Here is a 15,840-nt window from a genome sequence, read left to right as displayed (position 1 = left end):
CTGCGTGACAACATCCACAGTACAAAAACTGCTGCTCAACATTAATGTTGTCATTTCTCAAATAAAGTCTTCACTTGAGTTATGTGTTAACTCTTCATGGCACTATTGATGTGAATCGATCCCCTATTAATTGCCTATCGTGGTCCAGCCTTAATTTTCTCTTTTGCCAACAAATATGGGATCCCCCTGTATAACTTGTCACCTTTTCCCCGTTGCTTTGAAAATCTCTCTGCTGCTTCCGATCCATTCTATCCTACTTAGTTTTCCTCTCTCAACCTGTGACTGGTCAGGGGATGTAGCTCACTGCTCTCAAAAGCTTAAATCTCATGAAACAACAATCACTGTGTGCATTTGTATGGTCGGGTTACGTATGCGTGTGTGTGTGTGTGTGTGTACCCACCCGGCCTAGTTGTTATGTAATTTCACTGGGCCAAATCTGATGCTAAAAATGGACATGGATGAAACCATTATGACCAAGGCCAGACCTAACTGTACTGGAGCACAGTGCACCCAGCAAACATGTACACATGTATACACTGATGCAAGGACCTGGTCAAGCTGCTTAACCATTAAATAAACATTTGCATCTTGAGGCATGTCCTTTATTAAACCCAAATCGTGTCTTTTCAATAAAATATATTCTAAGGACATTTTTCTAACAGTGAGATTGATACAAATTACACAATTTAATTCATGAATGTGGGTTTTCTTTGTGTTTGAAAAGGCATGGCTGACTTAAATTAACATTAGTATTTAAATCCTAATTAAGGTCTCAGAGGTACACCCTGGACAGGCCACCGTGATGCATTCTTTTGGTAAAAAAAATAAATAAATAAATTATCAGAAAAAATAGTTTCATCCAGAGAGTTTGTTATAATTGTTTTATGTTTTTTTTTTATTTTTTATTTAAATGCTTTGCAATGGATCAAGTTGAAGAAAAGGGTTGATTAAAAAAAAGGGTCCAACCATGCTCTGCAAGAACTACGGACCACAGAGATGTCCCCAAAATCACTGTCCTTGAGTAAGCATAACACTTCTCTTGTATTAATTATTTAGTCGGACATCAGCAAAAAACAAAAACAAACACAGCTATCTTAAAAGAGTGTGTGTTTGGGTCACAACACTAAAAGAGTGGAAAGTGGTACAACATATAAATCTGGCAAACGCACTCACTTATGGATGAACTCTGAGAAATACAAGATGACTTTAACCGGTTTCCAGCAATGTGTGTGTGTGTAGGAAGAAGGTATTCTATATGAATCTGCAGCACAGATGACCATCGTTCTCATTAAAGTTTAATCGCTGTGCTTTCCTATAAATACCTTTCCAATGATCCAATGCATTATTCAGTTTCTCTTAAGCAAGCATACACACAGATACAGTGGCATAGAAACATGCACAAATAAAACGTACACCTGGAGAACACCCTCCCAAAAGAGCCAATGTCCCAGAGAAAAGAAGTCTTGTGGACATTTAAGAGGCACATAGCCTGTAAACAAAAATAGCCATTTGCTCGGCCTCCCAAGAATAAAATCCGGCACATGACATCATAGCTATGATCATATATCTTGGATGGGTCTCATAGATGTATATGTGCGGACATATGATCAAACTTTTACATGCACTTAAACTTGACTTGCAACACATTAAAGTTTTATTTTGAGTTTTCAGGCAGACTTGGGAAAGGCAACATCGGCCATTACTGATACAATCTTTCAGTGACTGACAAGTTTATTTCATACTATTTGAGCCATGTTTGCAGAAAAACCATGAACTGTATATTCACTGACTTATTTTGGCTGGTGCATCAGGGTGTCCAGAGAAAGAAAAAGAGGCAGGGTAGGGTGACATGAATAGGAGAAAGGGGAAGAGGAGGAGAAGGCTAATGGAAAAGGAGCTGCCACTGGGGTATTAGTCCATGGATTGGTGACACAGAAATGATGGGTAGAGAGGAAAGGATGGCAGGATGAGGGAGTCAATTGATACCTAAAAAGGTTTGACTCCCCTAAAGGGACATGTGCATCTATGTGCAGAGAAACACAAGAGTCTGTTTGAAGTACACACACACACACACTTTACAAAATGGCCCATATGGCTGAAGAGTCAGAAGTCGTGCCAAAAAAGCAGCATTCAACAAACAGGCCTTTGATTCCAGCAAAACATATATTAACAGTTATTGGTCTAATTTGTTCAGAAAGTGGGTTTGTGGATCTACATCTTTCAAGCAGTGCTTGCGTATGGAGTTGACCAGAAAGATGAAATCAGATTAAGCAGTAACAGCTGATAAAAGGACAGAGGCTGTTCTCTCTTGACTTGTCCTTTTCCCTCACACAAACACAGCTTGCTACTGCTACCAGACAGAGTGCCGTTTTGTTAGTAATTACTTGGCAAGTACATGCTAACATCTGCTATCGGTCCAGTTGTTCATTTTTTATATTTGCTTTGAATAAAATAAAGACATGAGAGAAATTCCTTTCATTATAGAGGTGTTAATATAGTTACTAGGTCTTGTACACTGTAATCTCCGTCACAGACTTTTTTTTACCTCTAACATTACAGTCCAGTGCCTTCCCAATGCACACACACCTTTCTCATTGACATACATAGGGAGTTACGAGTTAACTCAAGTGTTAAAAATAAACTCTTATGTACGGAATATAGCAAGTCTAAACATGATGGAGGATGGAGACGGGATAAAGGTAAAGAGAGAACCAGCGCAGTAAAAGACTGACAGGCAAAGGAAGAGCAATAACTGGTTGAAAAGAAAACTCTTAACGTGATCTTGCATTCCTTACATGGGGTGAAGGGAAGGAGAAAGAAGCGAGGAAAAGGGAGGGAGGAATGGGGGAGGGGAAAGATGAGAGAGGGGAGGAGGGTGACAAGGGAGAAATTTTAACTTGGCGCCAGACAGCATTTCAAGACCTGACAGCCAACCACAGACACACGCACACCAAATATCGACACTGCAAGTGTCATACAAGTCCTTTTGGTGACTTCCCATCACCCAAAATTAGATTAGATATTTGCCCTCGAGGCCTACTCCCTGGGTCCAACACAGAGGCAGATTCCCAGATAAAAATAGCTAGAGGAACTATTCAAACACCGCTGCCTTTCTGTAGGGAGTGTCTGCTGACTGCGCTGGACTTAAGAGGTTAGAGAAGGGTTAGACTCTCCTCTCACCACTTCTCTAAATCAGGTGGCCTGGAACCAATTCTCCATTTGAAATCAGATTAATCCACGGTACAAACAGCAGGGTCAAAGACACCAACTACGCACCACTTTAAATGTTATCAAACTTAAATGAAGAAAATAAAAAGGTCTAAAGATAACTTTTTAATTGCATTTTTTGTGTGCTATGAAGCATCAAAAATAATTGTGATTCTCTGGTCATTTAATAAATATATCAGACTATACCAGATTCATATCCATGGCTTTTGAGTTTTCATTTACAATGAAAACTCAAAAGCCATGTTAAAGTAATGTAAAAGACAGTGTTAACCATACTGGACAATATCAATTTGAATTCAATTAAACCCAACAAACGTGTTCGGCTTAAATATAGATACCTGAGTGACAGTTCATTTTTAAAAAGAGAGATGCACGCATTTATAATTTACAATGCACTAAAACCTACATTCACTATATGCAACTATGTTAAAACGAAAGAAAAACACTTGCCTTACACTTAAAAAACAGACAGACTGCACAGAAAGCCATATAAAAGTTGAAATTTCTTTTTAAAGTTGTAAATTAAGAAGATTGAGTCCTATCATCGTGATGCTGACTAGGAATGGGCGATATTTTACCGTTCACGATAAACCGTCAAAAAAATTCCTCAAGATAAGAATTTGTCATCTCGCGGTAAAAACGATAAAAGGAAGGAAGGAAGGAAGGAAGGAAGGAAGGAAGGAAGGAAGGAAGGAAGGAAGGAAGGAAGGAGAGAGCAGGAGGAAGGAAGGAAGGAAGGAAGGAAGGAAGGAAGGAAGGAAGGAAGGAAGGAAGGAAGGAAGGAAGGAAGGAAGGAAGGAAGGAAGGAAGGAAAAGGAAGGAAGGAAGGAAAGGGGAGAAGGAAGGAAGGAAACAAAGAAAGGAGGAAGGAAGGGAGAAAAGAGGAAGGGAAGAACAAAGGAGAGAGCAGGAGGAAAGAAGGAAGGAAGGGAAGAAAGGTAGGAAGGAAATGAGCCAGAAAGAAAGAAAGAAAGAAAGAAAGAAAGAAAGAAAGAAAGAAAGAAAGAAAGAAAGAAAGAAAGAAAGAAAGAAAGAAAGAAAGAAAGAAAGAAAGAAAGAAAGAAAGAAAGAAAGAAAGAAAGAAAGAAAGAAAGAAAGAAAGAAAGAAAGAAAGAAAGATTCCTGTTGATGACGTTTTTGTGTAACAAACATGGTGGATCTGAGAGCGAGATAGATTTATAGTTGAAAAGATGGAGTTGAATTGGTATTTTTTTTATCGTCATTTTTATCGTTATCGGGATAAATGCCGGAAATTATCGTGATACAATTTTTAGTCCATACCGCCCATCCCTAATGCTGACTGGTATGTACATGAGCAGCCACACTGTGCGCTGATCCCGTACTGTAAAGATGCCTTCAGCATGACTAGTATTATTGGGGTTAATCTGAGAAGATTAAAGGTATAGATTACAACACCACTTGGGCCAAGCCGTACTATTAACGAAAACAGCAACCACTGTGAGCAACACCCTCAACAGAGGCTTAGAAAAAAAAAAGAATCTGTGGGAATCTATGCGAGTGTAGCCCTGCAGTTGCGGCTTGGTTGGATGTGGCAATGGTCTGCTACTGGACACCGGATGAAGGAAGGGGTAGCTTTGACTAACTGCTGTCATGGTCTGGATGGCTTACACCCTGAATATGTTTTAACAAGTATTGAGGTGACGGTCCAACTCTAACCTAAAGGAGAGGTCATCATATTATGCAGATCCATAATAAAACTGTTCATCTGGAAGGATCAGAGGAATAGCTACCCGATCTGTGTGTGTTTGTGTGTGTGTGTGTGTGTGTGTGTCGTCAGACAGAGATCAGTTTCACTGGCGCCACCAAGAAGCTGTTTCATACGTTCACAAGCTCAGAAATATAAGCTTTGTTCACAAGTAATACCTCTAAAGAGTGGCCTCTGCCTTATGCATACACCTAATTCCTATTGTTTAAGGACAACATTCCTTCCCCACACCTCACACAACAGTCACTTCTGGTGAAGAATGCACAGAGCAAACTCTGCAAACTCCCCATATTACATTACAGCACACGTGTATGTGCAAACACAAACAGCTGCTTAACAGTACAGGCCAATTCATGCATGCCCCCCATTCTCAATGTGAATTTTGATACCCACTTGAAAAGAAACGCTTGTGTCTTTGCACAGTGAAGTAGTGTGCATTCTGATCCTGGTAACTTTAAAGGAGAAATACTCCTTCTTTCCTCCCAATTCGTTTTTTGGTTCAAATATACAATCAGATTTAAAACCATCTTTATTATACATTATATAAAACATGTCTATGATGCTTTCATGCCTTTGCATAGGGGTATGGGTGTTCTCAAGAAATAAAGCTGGGTTTTCACTTTTGTTAAATCTAACACAGCCGGCAACTTTCGGCAACCTTCTAAGCAGAAATGAGAGAGGTCCAAGTATTCAAATAAAAAGCAGCAGTGTGTGTTTGTGTGTGTGTATTCATGCACATGTTCTTCAAAAGCGTTACAATAATCTGTCAACAGTTCATCCCATTCAGACAGGCAGACCCACCCCCATCGCAATCTCTGAAAAATAACCAATAAAAATCAATGTGCGTCATGCCGGGCACAACCAATGTTATCAAAATAAAACTAGGTCTTACCCACACGTCACAGAAATACAAACAAGGGCTGAAGATGCATTTAAATATGTCTATTGTGTTGAAAGTGTGAAAAGTGAATTTTAAATTCAGTTTTTTTAATCATCAAACTTTACAACCATACATCTGACCAAATGAGGTTGATAATGTGGTGCATGATGAGCAGATCAGGGTCAATGTTTCGGTTTCTGGGATAGGAATGGGTGTGAATTGGCTTGGGGCAATGATGGAAAGCAGTCAGAAACATCTGGGCCCTCAAGGGTAAAGCTACCTCGCAGGCTGTGGTCTATCTGGTCAAGGGCAACACAGGACTAATGGTGGGGAGATCCATTAGTGTTGACTGGCTGAGCACATTGTTCCCTTTGGTCACATTCCTGGATAAATACAGACATTTCCACAGCTGAAGCCCCCCTCCCAACTTAAATCATTTGTCAACTTGGTGTCAAAGAGAAACATAGCAACTTTTATGAAGTGTTATGACAAGTGAAAGAAGACAACGCTGTTATCATATTGAAAATTATTGTTCTCATTTTATAGAAATAGCTGTTTTATGACACCTAAGTGTATTTAGTGTATACAAAAATGAACTATTCCACACTTTTTTCTGTAGATATTTACTAAAAATAAAAATAAAAAGTTAGTTTTAAAAGTAATTAACAGCTGATATGTTAAAAACAGTTAGTTTTTTTTTTAAAAACCTCCAGCACAATTTGGGCGCTTTTCCAGAAAGGAGATAGCGTACCATAGCAGAAGTGGTTATCTGTTTCAGGTTTTAAATATGTTGGCTGAGTCTAATCATAAACCTGGTCATAAAATCACATTGGGATAGTAGGAGGCAGTGATTTTGCTGTGGTCAGCACAGCATGGGAGTTTTGAGAGATAAGGCTAATCGCTGGGCTTATCATCACAGCAGTTGTTGAAATTGAAAGGAATACTGTAGCAGTCAAACACCTACACAGAGAAAAAGTGAAATATTCCTTCTGAATCCATTACTCATATGCTAATCTTTGGTTTACTGTGATGTGCGTGTGTCTGGAATGAATGTAACAAATGATTAAATATCAATCACTCACTAAATGCCAATCGCTCCCAAGAAGCAGGGGGAGATCATATTCTGTGATATATATGAATCATTGCACCCACGAAGTTGAACACTTTGTGAAAAATAGCCCTACTTTTCTCTTTCACCTCTCCCTCTTTTGCACACAATCTCTCGCCCATTTGACACATCCAGAAGTGGGGTCTCTTCATGTGTCAAAAGCACCATCAAACTATGAGCTACTCTCCACCACTATTAACACAATGAGATATCCCTGGCCCCACAAGTTCACACACAATCAGACCCTGGCCCTGCCCCACTCCCACTATTGTCCCACACACCACACACATGCACAATGGCCACGCTAGAGCCATGGGTTCCACTATGCAATTCCATCACACAAAAGACACACCAGTCTTTATCCCATCAGAGAGGAAAAGAACGATGGAGGTGGCAGGAGGAAGAACTGTAACCCTCCGAGACGGATCAAGAAGAGTGCAGATCATGCTTGTATGCTGGTGTGTTTATAACAGTAATTACTGTGTTTCTACAAGTCCTCGTCACCAGAACTTAATCACTTTTGGTTTAACTTTTGAGGTACACAAATGACATATTTAATCACATCCATTCATTTGATTTAGAAAAATCCTATCATCAGTTTGTTGTGCAAAGGAAGTTTACATCACAAAAGAGAAAGGGCGTAAACACCATAGGAGCTTATCACAAGACATAATCCAACATCAAACATCCAAGAAAGGAATGATTACATTTTTATTTTAAATCCTGCACATTTTCACAAATTGTTCATCTACATCCTACAACTCTAGCCCGTCCACATGACATTAAAGGCTCGCGGGTTAACGGTTCTGTTGTGATTATAAATCCACCCAGCTGCTCCAGATCAGACAGATCACTATAACACCGAAGATGAGCCCGTATAATAATTCAACTGTTTAAAAAAGTGCTGCTGTATTGTCAAATTTATTTTAGATTTCAGCCAGTTTTTTTCCCAAATCAAAAGGTGACATCATTAGTTGACTAGTTAATTACCATAAATAGAATATATAAAAACTCAAGAGGTGAACATAGAATAATAAAAGTATTTTATGTCATAGTTTTTCCAGATGTTTACTTCTCATTCCCTCTTTGACTTTTTACGTTTAGCCGTCTCTCTCATCCTCATAAGTAAGAAAAAACTCAATGCAGAGCCTAATAGTTGTACACGAAAACTATTAAAGCAGATTGGGTTAAATAACTACCTGGCTTCACACCGGTCAAAGGGCATGAAGAATGAAGGACTGTGCACATACACATCAGTTACACGCATTCAAATCTAAACACAAATCAATTTTAGCGCCTTCCAAGGGGGACTTCAACGATCTACTGCCACACAAAACACAAGAGTTCCTTGTTGAAAAGGGGTTAGTAGTGGTGGGATGTGGTGTGATGTCATGGCAGCCTCCTCGGGGCTTGCAGCGTGTGGGTGTGTGTGCAGGAATGTGTAGGGCTGAGGGGCCAAGGCTGGGTGCAGCGGGAGTCAAGAGGGGACAGGGTGGGGGAGGTGAGGGGACTGTCCTGAGTGGAAAAGGTCCTGCACAGTGTGTCCGTCACACTCACTCACTCTCTCTCTCTATCACACACACACACACATACAGAGAGGCTCTGTGACAAACACTTCTCTCGGTAACTACTTAGAAGGTCATCATTTTGCTTTCCCGCAGGAAAGAAAGACAAATCTACTTATCATGTATGTATATTTCACACAGATGGGAGTTTAAAATGCCGACTCAAACATGTTAAAGACATACCAAGAGTAATCTCAAGCAGGCAGCCAATGAATGACAATTAGAAAATGGTAATGTGTATAAAGATGGCACACATGACAGTACTTCCACTTCCTCCTTTCTGGAGAAAATGTGCACGGCTTCAACAAAAAAAAAGGGGGGAGCAAGAACAAACTTATGCAAGCATTTCAGGAATTAGACAAAGACACACTCACATACACACAGATCTCAGCTGACTGCTGGGAATCCCCACCCCCTCACCCCCCCACCCCTTTCCTTCATTATGCTGACAAGCTAAGTACCTGACAAATGTATGCTCGGTTCCTTGGGTAATATCAGCTTCCTCACTGTTTACCTGCCTAGATCCAATCACCCCAACACCCCTGCTATCAGAACCACGTCCTGAAAGTAAATCATCAACACTAGCGTCTCCGGATCACAGTTCTAGCTCGATCCAGGAATTGTCTGGAAGTTGCTGAAAAGGTGATAAAAATGTGTGACACACACGGAGGATGTCGCTCAAACTGTACAGTAGTTCCACCACTTCCTCCTAACTGAGTACTGTACTCAAACCTGAGCCAGATTTGCTTTACTTATCAAGTGAAAGCTTGGACTGTTGCGCTCCTCACAGCACACACAAATCAACAGGTTTCCGCCGTGCGTTTTGTTTTATTTTATTTCACGATCGGCGTTTTTTAAGTTAGTTATTTTAGCTTTTACTTCCAGCAGGAAAACAAGGAAGACAATGGTAGAAAACAAAACAAAAACTCACCACCATCTCCAGGTGTTTTCATGTTTTTTTTTTTGCTGAAACCGATCAGCGGAAAGGGAAAATGGAAATCTAGAAATGGAGGAATTCCACGAAGTTGTTTCGGGAGAGAGCAGTCTTCCTCCCGCTCTCGGTTTCCAATCTGGGGAGGAAAAAAAAAACAAAAAAAAAAACTAGGTGAAGCCACACGGCAAACTTTTTTTTTTTTTTTTTTGTAGCGACTGTTTCAGTCGGACTCTCTTTTTTCCCCAACTAATAAAACCTGAATTAAGCACTTTCATTTCCCCCACCAATACCTGTCTGCTCGTCGCCGCTCGTCCCGTAAACTCGTTTAAATCAGCTCAACTTGCGGGAGGAAACGGCCAACCGTCCCGACTCCGACCCAGCCGAAAAAAGCTGCTCAGTTTAGTTTTGTTTCTAGCTGTTTTTTAGCTGTTTTAGTCCGTTTCAACCGCATCTTTCGTCAGTCTTTTGGCATCTTCTCCCGTGGCAAACCCCTCCGTGACTTATTTGACAGAAATGAGCGTTAGGAAAGCGACCTCTCTTTCTTTCTTCGCAGACTTTTTTCGGTCCTCCACTCACTCTCGCTGCGCTCCTCCCCCTCCTCCCCCCCTCGTTCCTCGGGGTGTCGTGTTTCTTCTGGCGGGGCCCCGCCCCCACCGAGGACATCGACGCAGAGCCTACGGCGTAGGGTATGCGGCGACGCGCACCGTACGGGCGCGTCGCCGCGTACCCTACGCCGTAGGCTCTACGCGGAACCAAAAATCAGCGTGAAGGAGGGGGGCGGGGGGGGGATGAACGTGGCGAGCCACGCCCCCTCACCACGAGCCCGGGCCTGCGCTGGCGTCACTGCTGCACGCCGCGTTACCGGGGAGACGGCAGAGCGCCGCCGTGCCGACGTCACATCCGAATCGAGAGAGGCGCGGGAGCTAGTGGGGCTCGTTTACTGTACGTCAGTCACTCAGTCAGGGGATAATTACATCTTTTCACATCAGAGTAATTATTACACTTGTTAAAACTATCAGAAATTACACGAAAGTGAGGCTTGGTGACATAGTAGTAGAAGTTTATTGCAGACTCATGGTCCATACAAAAACATAGGACAATGGAATAACACCTCATTGGTTCTCAGGAAGGCATGAAGTTACAGACATTCGAAATTTTTGTTGTTGCTGTTTAATTTTTTTTATTTTTTTATTTTTTATTTCTTCCTTTATTATTATTAATGTAGAACAATTTGTCTGGCTACATAAATGTATCTTTAATATCTCCATGGTACATCCACATCAGACAGTACTCTGTTTAATATTTTTTTTTTTTGTTTTTTTCCCCCACTTCTGAATTAATTAATTATTAATATTTGGTACAAATGTGTACGAATTTATTTATTTTACATACTGCCATTTGTTTTGATGTTATAAGTGTTGAATGTTACTATGGTACAAAAATCAATAAATATATGTTTAAAAAAAAAAGAAATTACACGAAAGCGTCAGACGGTGATTCATTCTGTAAACGTGGACATTTAAACACATCATTGGATATTTTACAATGTGAGCCACCCTTTAATTGTTGTTTAATTGTGTTTACTTTATTTATCAAAATTAAGTTGACTTTACCTGCAAAAATTAAGTTGACTTTACTTGAAAATGAATTTTGTACATACTAAAAATTAAGTAGTTTATACAAATACTAATCTTTCTTGATCTACATAAAAATCTCATGCGGAAAAGTTTCCTTAATTTTTTAAAAGTAGATCAAGCAAGATATTTTTTGACTGTGGTGTTTCTACTTAAATAAATAAAGCATGTTTCATCTAAATGTTGGTCAATCTGTCCAATAGATTAAAATTGTTAAAGGAAAAGTAAATACAGCAAGATCATTGCTTGTTGTTTGCATGTAAATGAAAAGATTGCCTGGGATGACATAAATACTGCTTGTTAAAAAAAATGCACAATGTCTTGTGTTTTGAACAAATGCAGATTAAGTTCAAAACAGTGGTCCTCACTCCTGGTCCTCGAGAGCCGCTGTCCTGCATGTTTTTGATGTTTCCCTGCTCCAGTAAACCCTGATACAGATGACTGTGTCACCAACAGAACTGTGCAGACCTGGAGGAAAGATTGGTGATGACCACTAATTAGAATCAGGTGTGTTGATGCAGGGAAACATCAAAAACATGCAGGACAGCGGCTCTCGAGGACCAGGAGTGAGGACCACTGATGTAAAGCAACAAACTTCATTTTTAATTCTTAATATCACAGATTTAAATATGTTATATTTACATGCGCTTAGATTTATTTTTTTCAGTGTAGTGGGGCTCGTTTACGTCAGTCAGGGGATAATTAAATCTTTTTACATCAGAGTAATTACACTTGTTAAACTATCAAAAATTACACGAAAGTGTCAGACAGTGATTAATTCTGAGAAAAAGGGAAATTTAAACACATTATTGGAGCATATTTTACAACGTGAGCCACCTTTTAAATGTGACACATGAAAAACAAAGTTCCATCCATCAATTTTCTATACCCTTTGCAGGGTCATGGGGGTCTGCTGGAGCCTATCCCAGCTCATCAGGGGTCCATCCCTGGACAGGTCGCCACTCTATCACAGGGCCAGATATACACAAACAGCCAAACATATTGCCATTGTTTATGTTATGTTTATGTAATAAACGAAGGTCATGTTCTGGGTCTCTGGAAAGCGCCTAGAGGCAGCTTCTGTTGTAATAGATGCTATATAAATAAAATTGGATTGAATTGAATTAAATACTCAAACTCACGGGCAATTTAGAATCATCAATTAACCTACTATGTATGTTTTTGGACTGTGGGAGGAACCCGGAGTACCTGGAGGGAACCCACGCAAGCACTGGGAGAACATGCAAGCTCAACACAGAAAGACCCCCACCGGGCCTGGGAGTCAAACCAGGAACCTTCTCGCTGTTAGGCAACAGTGCTAACCACCAAGCCACCGTGCTGACCCCGAAAAACAAAGTTAAATATCTGAATGTAGACATTTACTTTCATTCAGTCACATATTTGTTATTGCTGCTTGTAGATTTCTGGCCTTTATTTCTTTGTGCTGAATGGGAGACGAAGGCTGTTTTCAAATTCACCTCCAGGGAAAGGATATTTCTGCTTATAGGCCTACACTTCAAATAGGATGAAGTCAATCCTAACTTGGTTATTGTGAATGTTTCTCTGACAGGTGACAGGTTAATTCTCAGTGAGAAAAATTTTTTGTCCTGCAATTAAAATTTGAAATTCGGATAGATGTTTGCTAATTTGGATGAAGCTTGTGGTGTGGTAGGCCTACTTTTGTTCAGAATAATTTAAAGTCTATCGAAGCCAGGGTGTAATATGCAGAATCAGCTCTGCCTATATTTTTCAGTGAGCTGCCATGTAATCCAATGCATAATTGATACTTCCTTTAAAAACCCTGACCATATGTCCTTTTCGTGCATGCTTTCAACAAACCGCTGAAACCCTGATTAAAACCCCATTCATATAATGTTCGTTTTTGTCAATCTTGTATTTGCTGATTTTTCCAATAAAAAGCAGCATGAATTACATGCTATATTGTTTACTAGTACCATTATATTTTCCTTTAATAGTGCATGCATTGGATTTGATTATGGTAGCTTTAGTAATAGTGCTAGGATATGTATTTAATGTTCTTTTGTACAAAGGAGAACGAAGCATAGAATATTATGAAATAGGATTTATCATATAAATCTTAAGCCATTTTAAAATATATTACTTTTTACTGAGTATATTTATACTTGGTATTATTACACATTAGGTATAAGATATTATCTGACCTTAACTGAGAACCTTGACTGTAATGGTGGTGGAGTCAAAGTCCAGAATGATAAATTCTGATTCAAGAATGTGTTATCTGTGATAAGAAAGGGAAGTTTCAGACAATCATTGATAATCTACTGCTTACTTATAAAATAGCTATTGTTTGTGATTTTGGTGCCCATAACAACAACCACTTTAACAGACAAAAAAAAACCCTTGTGGTTTAGTTTTCTGTTTCTAATCTGTCATGCATGTTATGTAGCATGAACTCTCATTTCCTTTTTTTTTTTTTTTAAATGAATACTCAGAGGTACCAACAATAATCAGCCAGAAGCCTACAGATCAATCTCCTCATCATTGTATGAATCATTTCCTTTTCATAAAGATGCACCCAACAAAGCATGGTCAACCTTTGACTCATAACCAGACTCAAACAGCAGTTCAGAGACCCAGAGGGTGAATTAGCGTATAAGTGTATATCAAGTGTCCTCAGAGCATGGACATGTAATTTGTAATTTCTTTCACTTGATCAGATTCTCAGCATGACCTGTTTGACTGAGACGACTGGTGTCATGCTGTTTCCTGTAACCTCAAACACACTGACCTTCTGCTTCCTCCGGAGCTGATAGTGAGTGGGTGAGGCGTCGAACAAGGGAGGTGAAGTGCATCTCCTTTTTTGCCTTCTTGTGGCCTGGCACCTGGTGCACAGGATGGAGTTTTGCACATTAGTGTGTGTGTCTTCGTACATTTTTGACCACTCTGTTACATCAGTGATACACACCACTGCCCTGCCTTGTCAACAGGATAAGACGGGAGTAGTAAAACAAGGTAAACAGAGTCCCCTGACAGCTGCATCGTCCCAGTAGTATAATTTACAAACAGGATTTCTCCTCCCTTCGCTGCCCATTCTTTGACAGTCACAGGAAACCAACTCTGCTCTGCCTGATAAGAAACTGGACTAAAAGAAAACCATCAAATTGGAAGCTAAATCTTTCAGTTCAGGAACGGCGATACTGCCCTGTCTTCTTCAGATGCAGGAAGACAACATGAACAGACTTGCATGACATTTTCTCACACTGCAGCTGACAATAGGCAAATCAGCTGGGAACAAAACCATAGCTCAATTCCCATTTCCCTTTTTTTATTGCTGTCTCTTGTATTGTCACCTGTTCTGGGATTCATCTAACTTTTCTTTTCTTTTTTCATGTCTGTATCTCTGGTTTAGTTTAAGAGCTCTTCAATATCTCTATCAATATCTGGGAAGTGGTAACATAGTGGTTACAGAGGCTTGAGTCTGGAGGCCCTTCACCCTAATCAATCCCCGGGCGCCAGAATAATGGCAGCCCACTTCTTCTAGTGTAACTAGTGATGGGTTAAAAGCAGAGGACACATTTTGGTGTATTTCCATGTATACTGACAAATAAAGAGATTATTATTATAATATCTCTTCACACTCTTCACGCTGAAGTGGAGGTGAGGGATAAATAAGAGTGGAGGAAAAACTTCAGAATAACATGGAGAAAAACACTGACAGTCAAATAAAAGTGATTTGTGGACCAAAAGCTTCTCTTGTTTGATGTTTCCATGACTATTTTCTTTACATATGTATGTGTGGCTGTCTGTGAATTGTGTGAGCATGCTGTAAGCCACAAACAAGAGATGACATTTACAGACAAATCTACAGCACAGTACATTCTGATCGCTGATAAACGTGGTCCTTCAGTCAACACCCTCCATCTCTTGTAACCAAGTTTTTCTCCTCCTCCTCCTCCTCCTCCTCCTCCTCCTCCTCCTCCTCCTCCTCCTTTCCTCCTCCTCCTCGTCAACCTCCTCCTAGTACACGCTTGACTGTTCCTGTTTTCTCTCCCCCACTGCCTCTTTACATTGCTCTGTCATCTTTTACCACCCATACATATATCACGTCTGTCCATCCACCCTCCCTCACTCTAACACCTCTTCTTTTCCTCCTCCTCCTGCCACCTCTCTGTGAATGCATCTATTTCCCTCCCACCTTGCATCTCCCACCTTTTCTCCTCAGGTCATTGTTTCAGCCTAAAGTCTGATGGACAGGCACAATTAGTAATGTTTTGAGTAATTACACTTGACTGCTCAATCAGAAGGCTTTCTGAAGTCAGTAACTGTGCTCATTTTTAGCTTATGGTTTAACACTTAATCAGGCATTAGTGAGATCCTGTTGTCTTCTATATAGTTTCACACGTGCATAAAACAGCATGTTTCTTCTCAAGCGGACACTAATACGATGTGAAGTATTTTACTTTTGTTGAGAATACTTAAAATGACTCGCTTAGCTCACAGTTTAATGTTAAGTTGTTTAGTTAGTAGTAGTTGGTTCATACTTGCAAGTGTAAAGCCTAGACACATGGCCCTCAGATACACAACGAGACCAACCTGGTTGTTATCTGTTCGAAAACAAGCATCATTGATGATATGGGCAAGCATTAGTTCACATGGGGAATGTGCACATCCATGAAAGCACCAACAATAATGAATGATATACAGAGGTTTTGCAGAAGTGTACGATGTATTTCAAACAATGGGCCTCATTCATGAAATCTGTGTACATCTGTGATTAGATTTG

The 15,840-nt window shown here is 40.1% G+C and overlaps 1 protein-coding gene across 1 annotated transcript in view; it reads right to left on the bottom strand.

Moving 5' to 3' along the window:
- The window catches only part of erfl3 (Ets2 repressor factor like 3), a 57,985-nt gene extending 47,961 nt beyond the window's left edge, over nucleotides 1-10,024 (bottom strand). Inside the window, exons 1-2 of the mRNA XM_061717153.1 lie at nucleotides 9,732-10,024; nucleotides 9,439-9,577 (exon numbers count right to left, since the gene is read on the bottom strand). Of these exons, the coding sequence (XP_061573137.1) occupies nucleotides 9,439-9,460 (22 nt within the window). The 5' untranslated portion in view covers nucleotides 9,461-9,577; nucleotides 9,732-10,024. The remainder of the gene's footprint in view (nucleotides 1-9,438; nucleotides 9,578-9,731) is intronic.
- Nucleotides 10,025-15,840: the final 5,816 nt, after the last annotated feature.

Source organism: Cololabis saira, chromosome 3 (genome assembly GCF_033807715.1).
Source record: "Cololabis saira isolate AMF1-May2022 chromosome 3, fColSai1.1, whole genome shotgun sequence".
NCBI classification, from domain to species: domain Eukaryota; kingdom Metazoa; phylum Chordata; class Actinopteri; order Beloniformes; family Belonidae; genus Cololabis; species Cololabis saira.
The sequence above is the reverse complement of the archived record's forward strand: the minus strand, read 5'-3'. Positions and strand labels throughout refer to the sequence as shown.